At 42.7% G+C, this 16883-nt stretch overlaps 2 protein-coding genes across 2 annotated transcripts; one reads left to right on the forward strand and one right to left on the reverse strand.

Moving 5' to 3' along the window:
* Nucleotides 1-206: 206 nt before the first annotated feature.
* Nucleotides 207-9468, reverse strand: ppp1caa (protein phosphatase 1, catalytic subunit, alpha isozyme a). The gene is made up of 8 exons (XM_080009799.1): nt 9224-9468; nt 8848-8936; nt 2154-2285; nt 1705-1935; nt 1508-1612; nt 1166-1389; nt 898-1032; nt 207-734 (listed from the first exon to the last, which is right to left on the reverse strand). Exons 2-8 carry the CDS (start codon nt 8900-8902, stop codon nt 618-620), a joined length of 999 nt encoding a protein of 332 aa, XP_079865925.1. The 5' UTR covers nt 8903-8936; nt 9224-9468; the 3' UTR covers nt 207-617.
* Nucleotides 9469-13831: 4363 nt separating this feature from the next.
* cldni (claudin i) lies at nt 13832-16809 on the forward strand. Its single transcript, XM_080009741.1, has 3 exons — nt 13832-13914; nt 15142-15275; nt 15654-16809. The coding sequence occupies exons 2-3, from the start codon at nt 15144-15146 to the stop codon at nt 16158-16160; spliced, it is 639 nt and encodes a 212-aa protein (XP_079865867.1). The 5' UTR covers nt 13832-13914; nt 15142-15143; the 3' UTR covers nt 16161-16809.
* Nucleotides 16810-16883: the final 74 nt, after the last annotated feature.

Genomic DNA, 16883 nt, shown 5'->3' on the forward strand with positions numbered 1-16883 from the left:
AAAGCCCGCCCCCCCCTCCCCCCGCCCATACACACAGAAACACACAAACCTCTCAAACAGGATGTACAAAAGCTTGTTTAACATTAAACAGTGCAGGGCCTTGACATAAACAGTAAAGGCTCCTCACCCCCCACCCCCACCCCAGCAGTCCCTCCCCCCAACGCAACCAACACCACCGGCCCACCCCCCTCCCTCCCCATCGCCCAGGTGTGCATTTACATCACTGAGGGCTGGAACCCATGTCATCTACAAAGTGATGGGGTAACAGAGCAAAAAGGTACAGGAGAAAAAAAAACAAAAACAAATGTACACACACACAGGAGTCCTCCCTCCTCCATTTCATTCTCTCTTAAACACACACACACACACACACACACACACACACACACACACACACACACACACACACACACACACACACACACACACACACACACACACACACACACACACAGTTAAAAAGTTTTAAGAGAAAAAACACAGGACAGGACCCTGGATACTGTTTGCTTTATCGCTGTTTGGTGATGAGGGAGAAGGTGTGCTGGGAGGTAGAGGAAGAGAATGGGAGGGGGGAGGCGGGGTGGTTGGTTTTTCAGGGGAGCAAGACTTAGCAGGTGCTATTTCTTTGCTTTCGCCCCCTTGGCTGAATTCCTTGGCGGGGTGACCGGCCTCCCCGACCCCATTCCACCTCCTCCGCCATAAGAATACAACTTCTTATCTGCAGGCTTGAGAATCTGCAAAGGGAGGGGGGGGGGGGGGGGGGCAGTCGACATATTTAATGGAAACCATTTACAACAATAAAAAAAAAAAGTACAACAATATAATTTGGAATAGTTTATCAAAATTATTAAATACATTTAAGTGTTAATATTTATTTATTTTATATAAAGCACATACCTGGAAAGAGCACATGAGTGTCTCATCTACGCTCATCATAGCACCGGCATTGTCAAACTCTCCGCAGTAGTTGGGAGCAGAGAACAGAGTGACAAGCTGCCTCTTTGCGAAGAACTCATAGCCGTCTTCTACCACCTGAGGACACACGTTTAGGGAGGCGTCACAACACAAAACAAAAAGGGGAGGTGACAAACTGAAAAGTACAACCAGGAGGTTAAGGCACAAAATTAGACGGTATGTTCTACACCTTTGGCATCTGGACAGTTACCTGATGTGCCCTGCATATAAGGTCCATGTCATGCTTGTGCAAAAATTTGGCCACCACGTCCGCGCCGAACGTGAAAGAGACTCCGCGGTCGTTCTCTCCCCAGCCCAGCACGTCTTTGTCTGGGTCGGCCCACAGCAGGTCGCACAGCAGGCCCTGGTCGGGAACGTCTGTGGGCCGCATTACTCTGCGTACCTGCTCCATGGACTGGAGGTCGGGAGAGAGACCTGGACAGAAACCACATCAAACTTCAAACATTCCCCCGGGCGCACACGCCTACACTTTACTGAGGATTAGGCACCGTTTCTCGACTAACACCGTGTTTTTATTTCGGGTAATTCCTACCTCCGTGGCAGCAGAAGATCTTCTCATCTACGATGGCCGCCACAGGTAAACAGTTAAAGCAGTCTGTAAAGGTCTTCCACAGCTTGATATTATACCGTCGCTTACCTGAGAGCAAGAGGAAATGGAAGAACATTAGTACAGGGGAGTAACGCTGTGACCATGTATGTGGACGTCCAAGGCCTCCATGCCCCACTTACACTCATCATAAAAGCCGTAGATGCGGTTGATCGAGGCGCATTCGTGGTTGCCGCGTAGCAGGAAGAAGTTCTCTGGGTATTTGACCTTGTATGCCAGCAGCAGGCAGATGGTCTCCAGGGACTGCTTGCCTCTGTCTACGTAGTCTCCCAGAAACAGATAGTTGCTTTCCGGGGGGAAGCCTCCATATTCAAACAATCGCAGCAGGTCGTAGTACTGACCATGGACATCACCTGCAGGGGGCAGCAGTGAGAACATTTTATGGCCACACCTAGAAAAGCTGTTGCATTTAAGCTACACAACAGGCAATGAGAAACCACAGCCTAGTAAAGTATGCTATAAACCTTGAAGCAATATCGAGTTTATGATCTTTATGAACTCTAGGAAATGAGACACACAACATTCCAGAGCGCCACCAGCTTCTATTGGCCTGTATTTCATCGAGACTCACCGCAGATCTTGAGCGGAGCTTCGAGCTCGAGCAGGATCGGCTGGCTGAGGAAGATTTCGCGAGACTTGAGGCAAAGGCCGCGGATCTCATTCTCTGTCAGCTGGACATTTTTTCCTGGACGAGAGCCCTTGACTGGATCGCAAGAGAGAACACAGGAAATACAAGTCAGGGGAAAGAAGAAAAAAAAAAAAAAAAGACAGACAGAAGCTGCGTGTCTGCTGGAGAACACAAGACATATGTTCAGACGCTTTTGGGTAACACTGATCCAAAGGTTTTCAGAACCTGAACTTTAGCAGCAGCCACACACTGTAAAAATAATGGCCACTGTGGGTGTGTGTGTGTGTTACAAAGGACGTTAACAGGTAAGCAACACAGTCCACTGGTAAGACAGTTAAGACAGCTAACCAATTTGAAACTGTGGCTAGCAAACAAGACATCCAGCTTCCTTTTCCTCTACAGAAAAAGCACAGACTCATGCACAATGTAGAGACCGGCAGGTATCTGATGTCTGACACACAGACATCACAGGGAAGAAGACTGATGAGGGGTTTGCGCTCAGCGGACACTGTGTATATACACTCCATCAAACCCACAGCTGCTGATATATAACCACAGACGTTGCAAAGCGGCAAGGCTTGCAGAGCTCAACATAAGAAGGTGCAAACTCCATGATTTACACTTCGATAACAGTTAATACGCAAGGTTTAAAATACCATAGGTTAAAAACACAGGTTCAAGTCCTGTGTTGAAGAGAACGCCATTGTTTCTAGTTAAATCGGCCGCCTGGGCAATTTTCCTGCCATTCAACATCATTGAATGGTCCAAACATGCTGGTTGAAACAGATCCCATAAAATGTCCCCAAATTAATCTCAACCCTTGCAGAGAGCAAACTAGCCAACCACTGAATATTTGGAGAATAATAATAAATAATAATGTAACAAATTAATAAAAAAGATGCTGGCTTTGACCTTCATCGCTCAATTTGAAATAGTTCAATTTAGTCATCACTCAGGTGGTTTTGGAAGAGTTCCAAGCTTTATTTTAACACCCGTGGGAGTCTACCAATTATGCCTGATTTTGTTAAAAGAAAAATACTGCGATATCTTACCATTGTCACAACAACTGTCAGTATTCGTATGGATATCAGGAAGTATCTTAGAGCACTTATACTCCGTCAGCTAAAAGTGGTAACTGTGCAGTAACAGTATAACCGATACACAGAACTCCATTTTGTTGTGAGAATACTGTTTAGACTACAGGACGAGGTCTAGACTTTGTTTTCATTGCATTTTATTTGAAATACACTGCTTACTGCACTGACTCTCGCAGTGAACGTCTAGTGAACACATCATGTCATAGGGAAGGAAATATTATCCAATGAGCTAAACCAAAACATTGTTGTTGGCACCGGTGTAACCATCAAGCTGTTAAGAATAAATCATAATTATGAGAACACAACAGGTTGGCCAGGTTTTCGTAAAAAAAAACAACACAACACAATGTCGTCATAGCTCATGCACACACTGTGTCGATGTTGAAATAATATTTCCCCCGAGCAACTTAAGGCTTTTCTGAGAGGTATTTCAAGACTCACCTCCAGCCTGACATGTGAGCAAAACCACAGCACCCCAGCTTTTCACAAAGATAAACACTTTATTGAAGCGGCTGCTCGGGCACAAGGCCTGCAGGTCTGTCCTTCACAGGCTTGAGCGTGAGAAATGTTTTCGGTACTCTCTGTCCCTCAGCAGAGCACCCGTTTTTCCTTTTTGTGTTTTAAGTTTGATGTTTGCAGGTTTGGGATTTTGTGCGCGTTTACATTTTTATACTTAAGTAAATGTCAAAACGGAACCGGCTTGAGTAAATAGAATGACACCCCGATGGCAGTAATAATGAAAATTAATAAATAATTGAAAATAATAAATTTTCAAGTACTTAATCAGTACTACACTGGGCTCCACAAAGCGACCATTTTTGGATATAGTACAATATAATTTTGTAACTAGGAGCACCAGCACGACTTGTAACGATGCCAACCGTTTTTTTTCCAATCCTCATCGTATATCATGTCAAACATTAGGAGCGGGGGAGAATTGGTGTAAGTGTGTGTGTGTGTGTGTGTGTGGGTGTGTGTTGCATGTTAGGCGGTCGTGCAAAATTTAAAGCGTCCCATCGCGACCCCCAGCCGACTCCTCGTTGCCCCCCCCCTCCCCCTCCAAAGAGCAGAGACCAAGACCGAGGGATGCAACTGCTCTTTCTCCAGGATAATTACACGATTCAGGCCTTTATTTTGCTCCTCTTTATCCTTTGTATTGAGATTTTAGAAAGGGGTTTTGACCGAACCTCCACACTTGCCCCTGGTGAGACCCTGTGCTCCATCCATCGTGTTGGCAGAAGTCTGGAGCACCTGTAGAGTCCAGAAGGAGCCTCTTCCAGAACACCGCGCCTGTTTTTTTTTGTTTTGTTTTTTTTACTTTTTAAATGTAATGAACATAAAGCTTTCCCTGCACTTGCTCAGCTGGTGGATACAAAATAAATAAAAAATGCACAGACAAAGCTCATTCACTTTCATGCACAAAGAGTAGGTATGTGAGTGTATGCGTGCAACATTATATTAAAAAAATATATTTTCTGCTGAAATGCTGCATTTTTCCCCCCGAATGTAAATTTTCTGATTCAAAAATCAAGTCTTTTCACCATTCAAATAGCATTTGAATATCTAATCATCGTTTGACAGCCCTAGTGTTTGTGTGTGTGTGTGTTAGAGGGAGCGCTGAGACTCTTGTCATGGTTAGCAATGACAGCAATGTACTGACCACATACCTTATGTTTACATTTGTTAATTATTTGGTGTCAAGTTAAAACACTCAAGTTAAAACACTTTTTAACTTAATGATTTTCCAAGTTAAAAGCACAACTTTACTTTATGACTTTCCTTTAAAATAAAACAGTACATATTTATTGTAAATTGTCTATTACCAAAGTATTAGACAATTTACAGTAATACAGTTAAGATGGAAAAAATATGAATGCTTTGCGTTGCATGCCGATTTCAATGGTGCTCCTAAGTTTTGTGCAGGTGCTCCTAAAATTTCCAGTAGGGAGCACCAGTGCTACTAGTGGAAAAAGTTAGTCTGGAGCCCTGCTACAACAAAAGTCTTTAATTTTCCTTTGTAAACCCATCTCCGATTTCCGCTCATAATATCAAACTCCTCTAGAGCAGCGATTCCCAACCTAGAGTTTGTTCACAAGACCTTATTGCTTTCCAATAGTCAAATATTGGTTAAAAAAGTGGTGGTTCAAATATAAATTGACAACAACAAAATCCATAACGAAAATGTTAAAATGTATTGCATGCAAACAAAAGAAAAAAAAGAAAAAAACACCGTACCCTCTCATGAACCCTCCCATGAAAACAGACAAACAATTGTGTATAAATAAATGAAAGAATACGTTGAAAGAATGTTGTCCTGAATGTGTGCTCTGGGTGAATGAGGTCCCCTGAATTGTGTTTGTTTTGTATCGACTGTCAGTCATCAACCTTCACCTTAGCTCCCAACAGGATAACCAGAAGGGGGGGCCATTTCAATAAAACAAACTTCTAAGAAAACTCTGCACAACGCTCCCTTTCAAATATGTGTGTAAGATACTGGGATTGATTGAGCAGTCATCAGATATTAAACAGTTGATACACCGCCAAATCCTAACAACTTGGCAATGCCAGACAAGCATTGCAAAAACAGGCCCAGAATGGATGAGCGCATTGGATGATGCATTGGTTTTGGAGGAACGTTAAATAGAAATCACTCACTGGCTGCGATATAAGGTCACCCTCTCGGGTGCAGGTGAACAAGATCAGTCTTGGGGCATTAAGTTGAATTGGTCCTCGGCAGCGGAAACAGGGTATCAATACCACAGTCCTGCTTGTCACTTTAAACCTGGATTATGACTGGCTAAGCCCCGACAGAGCTTACTCCAAAGTTAGCCACATAGCCAATGGGCAAGAGTAAGCCTGGGACAGTGGGGCGGGGGGGTTAACAGACAAAAGGCTTTCTGCTTCGTCGATCACGGGGTGGAAAGGAGAAAGTTGGATCGACACGATGCCGAATGTGTCCGAATCTTGAATCAACAGTTTGTTCAGTACAGACCCTGAGCTAAAAAGTGGGAATGCGTTGGGAGGCATTATGCTCCTCATAAGCGCTTTTAACACAAACTGACACCAAGGATCATCTCAGGTCCAACTCAATTGCAGCAAGTAACAATCCAAACATGTTTAATTGGTTTGGTCTTCAAAAACAACAGTGAACATGCAGGTGAGTTGCCATGCCATTAATGTAGGACCGTAAAGCCGGCATTAGATAACATTTTTACGTGCAGCAGCGGATGCGTCACTGCTGAATAAATTTACAAGCCCAGGATAGAGTGGATTAACAAAATATTAACATTAGGTAATGATTAGTTATTCTCAGCCGTGAAGCCAGAACTGGAGACAAAAAAAGGTCAGCTGGGTTACATAAGAGGATATAAATACTGCCATTATCAGGCTTGTTTGTTTTCTCCTGTGCCTGGCAGACAACCTTATCATGTACAAAGTAAAACAAGCTGTGTACAAAATACACTGCCATGGCCATCAGGGCCCACAGTCAAAGTCACACTCCCAGGAGGCACGTACATATCTGTAAATAATCCCAGTCACTTACACCAGCTCAGTGAATACAGCAGTGCCTGTAGCTTGGGATGTAAACAAATAATAGGCCACAACCAAATACACAGACAGCTTTTAAGCCAGCTAACTCTTAGCAATCCCATTCTACGTCTGATGGCAAACGCTCTCAGGTGGCGGCTTCAGTAAAATTCAGCCAAACTCCTATGGTTGTTCATATGCCAACCAGTTCTCATAGACACTTATGGTTGTGTGTGGAACAGGTGTGACACCAGCGACCTACACAACCGCACGACAAAAGAACCAAATAAATATTATGGAATCTATCCTGGTGGAGGTCATACACTTAAGTCGCAGTGTTCGTTCATTGAACTTTATAACGGAGTCAAGCAGGGATTTATGCTTTGGATATACATCCCTGGGCTCTTGTTACGCAATAGTTACCATGCAGCTCTGATGGAGCAGCCCCGGATTCACTCGTAAATAACCAGCAAAACATGAAAACTTCGGCACTGCGTTTGTTTACAGCTTTTAGGGGTTTAATTCCCACTAAAGAATGGTGGAATTGGGATTTGCAGAGACTAAACCGGTCACTGATACTCAACATAGGCATGGGTGGAGTTTATCAAGTTTCCATTTTACTACAGCAGTCCTGCTAACTCTTCGAACCCCTCAAGGAATTTCTCAAGAAAACGTGAAAATATAAAAAACGATAGCCATACTCCATTGCCTGTAGGACATGTCAAACACAATACGCACCTTAGTGGTTTCAAAAAAAAATATATATATATATATATATATTTTTTTTTTATTGTGTAAAGTTATATTTTGTCGAGCAAACCGTATTTAGTGTGAGGATTTGCCAGTATACTTACTTGCCAATTTCATAAAGTTTTACTTCTTAGAAGTGTAGTTTGTAAATTACCTTACATCGGGTTATTCTACCATAGTACATATAAGCACGCCCACTGTCAATGGAATATAAAACTAAAAAAAGGAAGAATTACGTTGTCAACAAGGCTTGTGTAAGTTGAGAGAAAAACGCAAGTAAAGCACACAGGGATGTAAATGCCTGTTATCAATAACAGCCAGTTACTACAATTGAGCAATCACAAAGTATCCTTCGGCATTATCACAAGATTATCTTATCTCACAAATGGAGCAGAACCCTGTCATGCCTTTTGGTATTTTGCAGCTCAGGAAGAGTTGCAGGGAGACCGTTGTATGGGGGAAAAAAAACCAAACAGCACCACGGCCCACATGAATGCAATCAAAGATCCATTACAATCTCATCTTCAGTGGTTCTTAATTATGGGGGCATTTGTACCAACCAGAAGGCGAAGAGGGCGTGGGGACCCACATAAACCATTTGATTATTTAATTTAATATTTGTGCTACTTGGATTGCCGCAGACATCACACCATGCGAATAGGTTGAAACAATCGCCCCTAAACCAAACAACTAAAGGAGATTCATAAATTAAGTGAACTACATTTTGTTGAAACACAATGAAGATGGTTCACTGTGAGTGGAGGCACGACCGCTCTCCTGCTCCCATTGGCCTAGTTGCAAATCTGCTGTTCGGATAGATAGATAGATAGGACAGATAGATAGATAGGACAGATAGACAGATAGATAGATAGATAGGACAGATAGAGTTGGATATTAACTTTTTTTTTTTATCCCCGGAGGGAAAATCGCGGTGTTACAGCAGGCAGCTCACATCAAAACAATATGCAAAAATATTCTAACAAAATTGGTCACATCCAGAAAACCTTAAATTAGCCCCAAAAAATTAAATTCGGCAGTACACACTACACCACAGAATTAACTGAAAAAAGAGAACACAAATCCACCTCTTTCGACAATTCACATTGTCAAAACAGGAAATTGTGCAAGTTTGCACACACATAGACTACAAATTAGGTACATATATTGTGTGCAATATTTCTTTCTAACAAACCAAACGGTCAACATTCCACCGAATACCCGATAATGTGCACGGCGGAGCGGAGACGCGGGCCTTTCCTTACCTTCCAGGAGGCGCTGAATGATGGAGTCGATGTTTAATTTGTCCGGCTCCGCCATTTTCTTTAGCCCAGACCCTGATTTCGTGCTGCACCTTCGGTCGGGGGTTGGTGGTGGTGGTGGTGGTGGGGGGAGGGGGGGAGAGAGTGGGGAAGCAAAACACAGCCGCGGCTCGTTATTCTCAAATTCAAAACATGCCCGTTCTTACACCGGGCGACAACGCGCCTCCGATCGAGCGACGAAAGCGCGGCCGAGCCGGAGAAATCGAAGCGTTACGGCGTTAGCATAGCTTAGCCAACCAACCCTGCGAGCTAGCGAGCTAGCGAGCGAGCTAGCACTGGCTATCGAAGAGCCTTTCCTCGCCAACAAATGATATATTACCAATCCTCGAGGCGGACTCGATCGCGGCTTCTTCCTCGGAATTCACTCTGTCGAATTCTTCCCTCCTGTTGTGTTTATTGTTTTTTTGTTTTTGTTTTTTTTTGTTTTTAATTCGGCCCCCCTTTTCCCTTCGCAGCGCAGGCCCCCTTTCTCTTCCCCCGCCGCGGAACTTTGAAAGGGCCGTGTTTTTTCACGGTCTTTCGGGAGCTCGACTCGCAGCGACGTCTTTGGGCTTTTTTTTTTTTTTTTTTTCTTCTTTTTTTTTTTTTTTTTTTTTTTTTTTGCTCGACCGCCGTTGGTCCGCCGCCGGATTTAGATCTGAAATGCGCTCGTCCGATTGGCTGCGCGCCGCGTCCGTCTGCCGACTTGCGCTCCCCCCCGCCCCGCCCCCCGGCCCGGCCGTTCGCGACCGGAGCTCGAGGAGGGAGACGCCAGGTGGTGCGGGTTGGAATTACAACTTAAAGGAAAAAAAATATATATATACAAATAAATCAAACTATTCGAATGACGCTCTACTGTCATTGATGGTTAATAGTTGAAATAGGAGATATTTTTAATAGTGTCAAGATTCAAGATTCAAGATTTTTTTATTTGTCACATACATATACATACTTCCATACATATATGCAGTGAAATGTAATGCAACGCACCCGGTGATAGCACACAATAAGTCCTAGGAAAAAGTACAAAAATAAAATAAAAATAAAAAGTGGAAAATTCCTTTCTAATAGACCGACTAACTGACTCCTAAAACGTAATACAGTACGTGGAATACTTATAGAATAAGATAAAAAATATATAGAATAAAATACAATAAAAAATAAATTGAAATAAAATGGAATAGGTTGAAGGAATATGCCTATGTATATACAGATATGTGCATTTAAAGTGGCATGTGAATTAAAGTGGCATGTGAATGTGAATAGTGAATAGTGACAGAAACCCATTGTGCCATTTCGAGACGGTGTTTAGAAAAAAATCTTTTTTGTTTGCTTATATTTTGCGATATTTTCTTGCATGTATTTTTTTCTGATTGACATTATATATATATATATATATATATATATATATATATTTTTTCCCTACGTTGATTCGCCAGGGCCCAAATAGAGAATAAAGAACAAAGAACAATGAGTCCCTCGTTCACATATAAAAATGCTCTTTCTTAAATTCCACGACTTCATCCACATTACTGTACTTATTCAAGATTCAAGATTTTTATTCGTCACATACATATACATACTTCCATACATATATGCAGTGAAATGTAATGCAACGCACCCGGTGATAGCACACACTATGTCCTTGGAAAAAATTAAAAAATAAAATAAAATAAAAAGTGGAAAATTCCTTTCTAATAGACCGACTAACTGACTCCTTAAACGTAATACAGTAAGTGGAATACTTATAGAATAAGATAAAAAATATATAGAATAAAATACAATAAAAATAAATTGAAATAAAATGGAATAGATAGAAGGAATATGCCTATGTATATACAGAAATGTGCATTTAAAGTGGCATGTGAATTAAAGTGGCATGTTATGTTTGGTAACTTAAAAAAAAAAAAAGAAAAACTGTTTCAAATGAAGCGGCGTGGGTAACTGCGTTGTTCTTATTGTTGAACAGAGGTGGAGCTACGTCCTGACTCGACTTGACTACTATTTGTATTTTTAGGTTTCGCGCAATAAATACAAGGATTAGGCGATCAATACGTGTGGATGAACAGAGGGTGGTCCTACTGACTCACTCCCCCTCACTATAGTGTATCCGATGGGAAGGGCCGCATCAGCACACGGTCTGATGGAGGCTCTCGGTTCACAGCCAAAACCAGCACATGGCTCGTGACCAGGATGCGATCCATAAAAAAAAAACAAAAAACCAAGATACCGTATATGAAAATTTGAGGTGTGTTATTTCAAAAGGATTGTTACGGATAAAGTGCCACGTTCCGCACCTTCTCACGCAAACTGTTTCTTTATAGGTCGAGCACATCTAGCAGGCTCTCAGTGTATGTCTATGTCCCTGGAAAGGAAATCCTTTGTTTATATTTATCTTGCTGAGATTGTTCACGTCCTGGCTGAGGGCTCAGGGCCGTTGTCAAATGAAGCTCTGTCATATGTGACCCCGAGGCTTGTGATGCTATAATTGTCATTGGTTGTATTCGGCAGGGCCCCTTTTTTTGCATGGGGCCGAGGGAGTGTTTGTGGTAAAATAGTGGTTTGGGGAGGAATAAAGCGGAGCAGATGAGTCCGATTTTATCTCTGCTCCGCGCTTCTGATGACGGACGTTCGCTTCCCGCAAGTAAACTCTGTTCACGTGCAGTTGTGTTTAGTTCTTTCTCACAGACGAGACAAGCGGGTATATTTGTTTTGATTACAAATCACAAAAGCAATATAAGCACACCACGAGACGACGACTGTATCCTTCATTCATTGTTATAGAATTAGACACATTCACTCCTCACACTTTGTTCCGGTCAAACCCTGTGACCCTTCCATTATTCCTCATTCCTGTTCAGCGGCCAGCCTTGACTGGAGCCGAGCAGAGCTTATTGAGGTTAAAAAGAAGGTAGACATCCTGAATGTGACAATCATTTTTTTGTCTTGGACCCACTAATGTCCCAGAATGCACCTCTCGTATTTATTGTATTTTTTATTTTTTTATTTTTACCTGGAATGTACACCCTCTTCTCCTTATAAGGACTTTCAGTTTAGTTTTTCTTCTCATTTTCAAATAAATATTGTGCAATCCCATGAAAATAAAAATTGTTATGTTGGCGGTTGCCTTAGAATGAGATGTTTTTATCTACACAGGAAATGAGTACGCTTCACGGAGGGCCGCCATGTTTCTGCAGGAGGCCAGAACGGACAAACCAAACACCGGCTCTAGAGAGGGCCTTTCGTATTTTTTGCAAGTTTTCTTCCACGGACGCCGCTATGTTTCACCGCCATGGGGAGGGCTATTGAGTTGGTATTGATCTGCAACCTCACCGCTAAATGCCACTAAATTCTACACACTGCACCTTTAAGACAAGTTTCCCACCTGTACATCCCCACACTCTGCAACCTTGTATTTTATTTCATTTTCCACCTATAAATATCTCAAGTCAGACACCCTTCCAGATTCCCAGGTGTTTGCCCCTGTCTTTAAATACACACCACTGGCGTCAACGTGTACCTGTGCGCTGAATAAGTCCCACAGTCAAGTTTCACATTCCTTTTTATTTTCCCATTTTCTTCCCATAACCAAAACCACAAACCCATGTTCCACTTATCAGTTATTACACAAAAGACCGTCTTTGTTGTTTCCACCCTCGTCTCTCTCTCTCTCTCTCTCAAGCAGAAACCTCAGTCGGAGTTTCGACACAGGTGGTGCGCAGGGCGGTCCTTAAAACTCAGGGGGTGGTGATGGGTGGGAAAAATGAGGAATTCCAGGTGACTCAGTTGTTGTTTATTGACGATGGATACTACCAAAATGACTCATTCCTTAATCATCATCATCATGGTCGTCGTCGTCATCGTCGTCATCATCATCATCATCATCATCATCATCATCATTGTCATCATCATCACAAAAATCGATGCTTTTGTTATTTCTAATTATTCCAGTTGTCATGCTTCCCTTCGGCCCCATTCAGGCGCATAGCTCCACATCGGGCATTGATGGTTCAGCTGTGGCCATTATTTTGCCCAAAATGGTCGGTTTCAACCACGATAGATGGAGGGAGAAGCTCAATGTGTCAAAAAACCTTGCGAGCTTATAGAATAGGATACGAGAACATGCAGAACAAAAATCTGAACTTGTATATTGAATTTGAACTTGATATATTGACAATTTCGCTCACATAAAATACTGACACGCCTATTTTCAGAATTTGATGTGAAAAAAAATCACAAATGTGTTATTTGATATTTGGATGAATATACTTATGTTTATTGATTTTTTGCTTTAAGGCATTTTGTAGTACAACTACAAATCTAGGATCACAACCGCTCACATTTTTATAACAAGCACAAATCTGTGATCACAACCTCTCAAATTGGTCATTACAACTTTACGGATTCAAAAATGAAATCTGTTTGTTCTGATGTATTTTTTTACACATTAAACATTTGAATTCATTTGATCAACAACGTTTTTACACATACAAATATGGTGATCAATTCATCCCATGCCATTGTTCCGACGGCCCATTATTTCGAAACCCCAATTGTCGGAAATACATCCCATTGGACATGGACGACAACCTCACCCTAACCCCAACCATCTCTAACCTTACACCTAAACTTAACTTCAAATTCAGAACACAGGAGTGTGAATATTTTATGTGAGTGAAAATCTCAATATACAAGTTCAGACTCAATACACAGGTTCAGATTTTTATTCTACAGGTTCTCACATTCCAGTCCACAAGCTCTCAGGTTTTGGAGCACATTTACCTTGATATATAGGAGAGGGAGAGAGATGCGTGACAAGTTGAGTCTGGTCCTGTGATCCTTCCCACCTTCCCATCGTCCCTCCCCACGTCTGACCCCACCCCGCACCTCACATTCTTCTACAAAAACCCCATCGCACCCCACAACCTCCACACTACGCTCTCACAATCAAATTTCAAAACCTTCCTGTTCTGCTTTGTGTTTCTATAAACAGGTTTTTTTTTGAGACAAGAGGGAAAGACTTAAAAAAAGGTATGAAAACTTTTTTTTTTTTTTAATCTACTTCACAATCAAAATGACTTAAAATCACTAATGTGTCCAGGTTGAGGTTTGAAAAGAGATCAGGGCTCTTCTGAAATTTGAAATAACGGACGTTGGGAGGATGTGTTGAAAAGTACTGATAATGTCCTGTTCCATTGCAATTTCAGTGAGAAACAGTGAATATAAAACAAATAAACGATTATTTCTGGTAAATAGAAAAAAATTGGTGACTTTGACGGTTCATTGGCGTTGGTGGTACTTTGTGTTTTCAGCACAAATTAGGGCATTTGAATAGTTCCCATGCTCTAATCATTTAACCCAGCAAACATGATTAGTTACCTTTTGGACTATGACTTGAGCTATTCTGAAGTTAAACGCCAGATTGCAGACCTAAATTTATCATCCAGATTGAAAAAATATATGATATCCTTCCCAGTTTAGTCCCACCCACTATACCGTAAATCCCCACTGGTAGTTCCTTTTCGAAAGAACTTTGGCTTTTAAACATGCAACTGTGGCAGAGAAATGAAAACATTTCACCCAAACATTACGTAAGTGACCAAAAAAAGTCAGCTTTTTAGGTGATTTTGCAATCTGTAAAATAAGCAATGGGCTCCGGTCATTGGATCCAAGGATAAAGCGGCAGGCGGAGAAATGGAGGGATGGCGGGCTGGAGTGCTGGTGGGGTTGGAGCTAGGAGGGGCGGCAGCAGTGTGGAGGCGGCGGGGCCTGCCCAGACCTGCACCCGGCCAGGCCCGGAGGCTGCTTTTATCTATCTATAGCTCTGAGCTACCTTTTCGTGTCGGGGCCCGTTGGAGGCGTGTCGAGAGTAACTCCATCTACACCGCACTACACTAGATTACATAAAGAGTCCTCCTTGACTCGTGGATGGAAGAATGCTGTTGGTTTTTACGGCTGAATTGAGAGTTCATGAAGTTTGGGAAGAAGGTTTTTATTTTTTTTCAAGGAACGTATTTCGCCCATAAGATTGAAATTAATTTCTGGGGCATTATTGGTGGTTTATTAAAAAAAAAGTGGCACATGATGAATCCAGCTGCTTTCACAGATTTCACTGTCCAATAATATATAAGATAATATAAGACAAGAGAAGATAAGACAACTATAATAAGATCTATCTTAGTGAAAACTAGAAATTCACAGTAAAACGACGATAGCAGTAACTATTCACGCTGAACCTAAACCTCCTCTCCTTTTCAGAGATGGGATCATCCGGTGTCCAGATCATTTGCGTGGCCCTTGGGGTGCTGGGCTTGGTCGGGGTTATTGTTTGCTGTGCCATCCCCAGATGGAAGGTCACCTCGTTCACCGGAGCCAACATCGTGACGGCACAGGTATGGGACGACTGGGCCAGTTTGTAAAGATATACGTTGTTTTATGCCAGTTATTTTGCTTTAGCTTCGTATTTCTTTTAACAGCTTAGAAGCTTGGAGCGGTGAATTTACTCCACACCTGTTGTACATGATAATGATCTTTCATAGTTGCACATTTATTACCAAGTTCTACGATCTGTCTTTGAAATCCCTGTATTTTTCTGATTTATCCTAAAGCTGCATAAAGTAGTTTTTAACATCAAAGTAATAAACAGGTGCTCAAATCCCTTGGAGGGAATATTGGAACAATGGATATAAATGAGACATGACTAATATTTTGTGTGTGTGTGTGCGTGCATGTGTGTATGCGTGCGTGCGTGTGTGCGTGTGTGTGAGCAGAGCAATCAGGAGGGCCTGTGGATGATCTGCGTGGTGCAGAGCACAGGCCAGCAGCAGTGCAAGAGCTATGACTCGCTGCTGGTGCTGCCGTCGGACCTGCAGGCGGCGCGCGCCATGCTGATCATCAGCTGCCTGCTCTGCTCGATCGCCCTCCTCGCGCTGTTCGCCGGCGCCGACTTCACCACCTGCGTGGAGAACGAGGACGCCAAGGGCAAGATCAGCCTGGTGGCCGGGGTGGGCCTGCTGTTGGCCGGCCTCCTGACCATCATTCCGGCCTCCTGGTCCGCCCACAACACCGTGCGCGACTTCAACAACCCGTTGGTGCCGGTGTCGACAAAGCGGGAGCTGGGCGCCTGCATCTTCGTGGGCTGGGCGGCCGGCGCGCTGCTGGTGCTGGGCGGAGGCCTGCTCTGCTGCTTCAGCAGGCCCAAGTCCGGCGGCTCGGGTGGAACCGCCAAGTACTACAGTAACAGCAGTGCCTCCGCCCCCAACAAAAACTATGTTTAATGCTTAAAACGTCCATAGTGAGGAGGAGGAGGGGGAGAGGCTGGGGGACTAAATAGGGTCGGTCAGGCAGGGTGTCATCTTTGACGCTTACATCCAGGAGGAAAAAATATATGTAAATATCGACTTGGCATTGTATAGCGTCTTTAAAATGTGTTGTGTGTTTACGTCTTTTAGTTTTGTTTGGTGGTGGGTTATGATAAGCTACTTATATATATATATACATATATATGAGAAGAGCCTCAAAGAACAGTGAAGATAGAGAGAGTAGTGGAAGGGAACTAACAAATGTGTTGTTAAGAAACATTTACCGCTGCACCGGCATGAAACACAGCAGATATCCTGCAGGCCACAGCGGTTAAAAGAGCTATGGCATCTTTGTGTACATTGCCATGACGCTGTATAAGTTAGACCAAACACCCCCTCGTGTCACCCCCCCCCCCCCCCCCCCTTTCTCTTCACCTTTTTATAGTTACCTCCATTGTCTGTAATGGCCTGAAAGCAGAAATGCTGCAAAATTGTTTTCGTTATTTTTATAAAGGCAACTAAGTTGGACTCAGGGAGCATTTGACATGGAAAATAAGCAGCAAGTTGTAATGGAACCTCCTCAAAAGTCTCATTTCATTACATCTTGTTACATCCACGGGACATGACCTACGTCACTGAAAACTTTGACATTTTATTTTAAACTTTAGTTTGACACAAGGAAAATATGTTTTTTTGTGT

The sequence above is a fragment of the Zeus faber genome, assembly GCF_960531495.2.
Source record: "Zeus faber genome assembly, chromosome: 11".
NCBI classification, from domain to species: domain Eukaryota; kingdom Metazoa; phylum Chordata; class Actinopteri; order Zeiformes; family Zeidae; genus Zeus; species Zeus faber.

Bases quoted from the DNA above. Each gene is read 5' to 3' on its own strand.
- ppp1caa (XM_080009799.1), bottom strand. From the start codon at position 8,902: ATGGCGGAGCCGGACAAATTAAACATCGACTCCATCATTCAGCGCCTC. The intron at 1,613-1,704 runs GTAAGTGGGGCA...TCTTGCTCTCAG, and splicing joins CTACGGCTTTTATGATGAGT to GTAAGCGACGGTATAATATC. The intron at 735-897 runs GTATGTGCTTTA...CTCCCTTTGCAG, and splicing joins CACTCATGTGCTCTTTCCAG to ATTCTCAAGCCTGCAGATAA.
- cldni (XM_080009741.1), top strand. From the start codon at position 15,144: ATGGGATCATCCGGTGTCCAGATCATTTGCGTGGCCCTTGGGGTGCTG. The intron at 15,276-15,653 runs GTATGGGACGAC...GTGTGTGAGCAG, and splicing joins CCAACATCGTGACGGCACAG to AGCAATCAGGAGGGCCTGTG.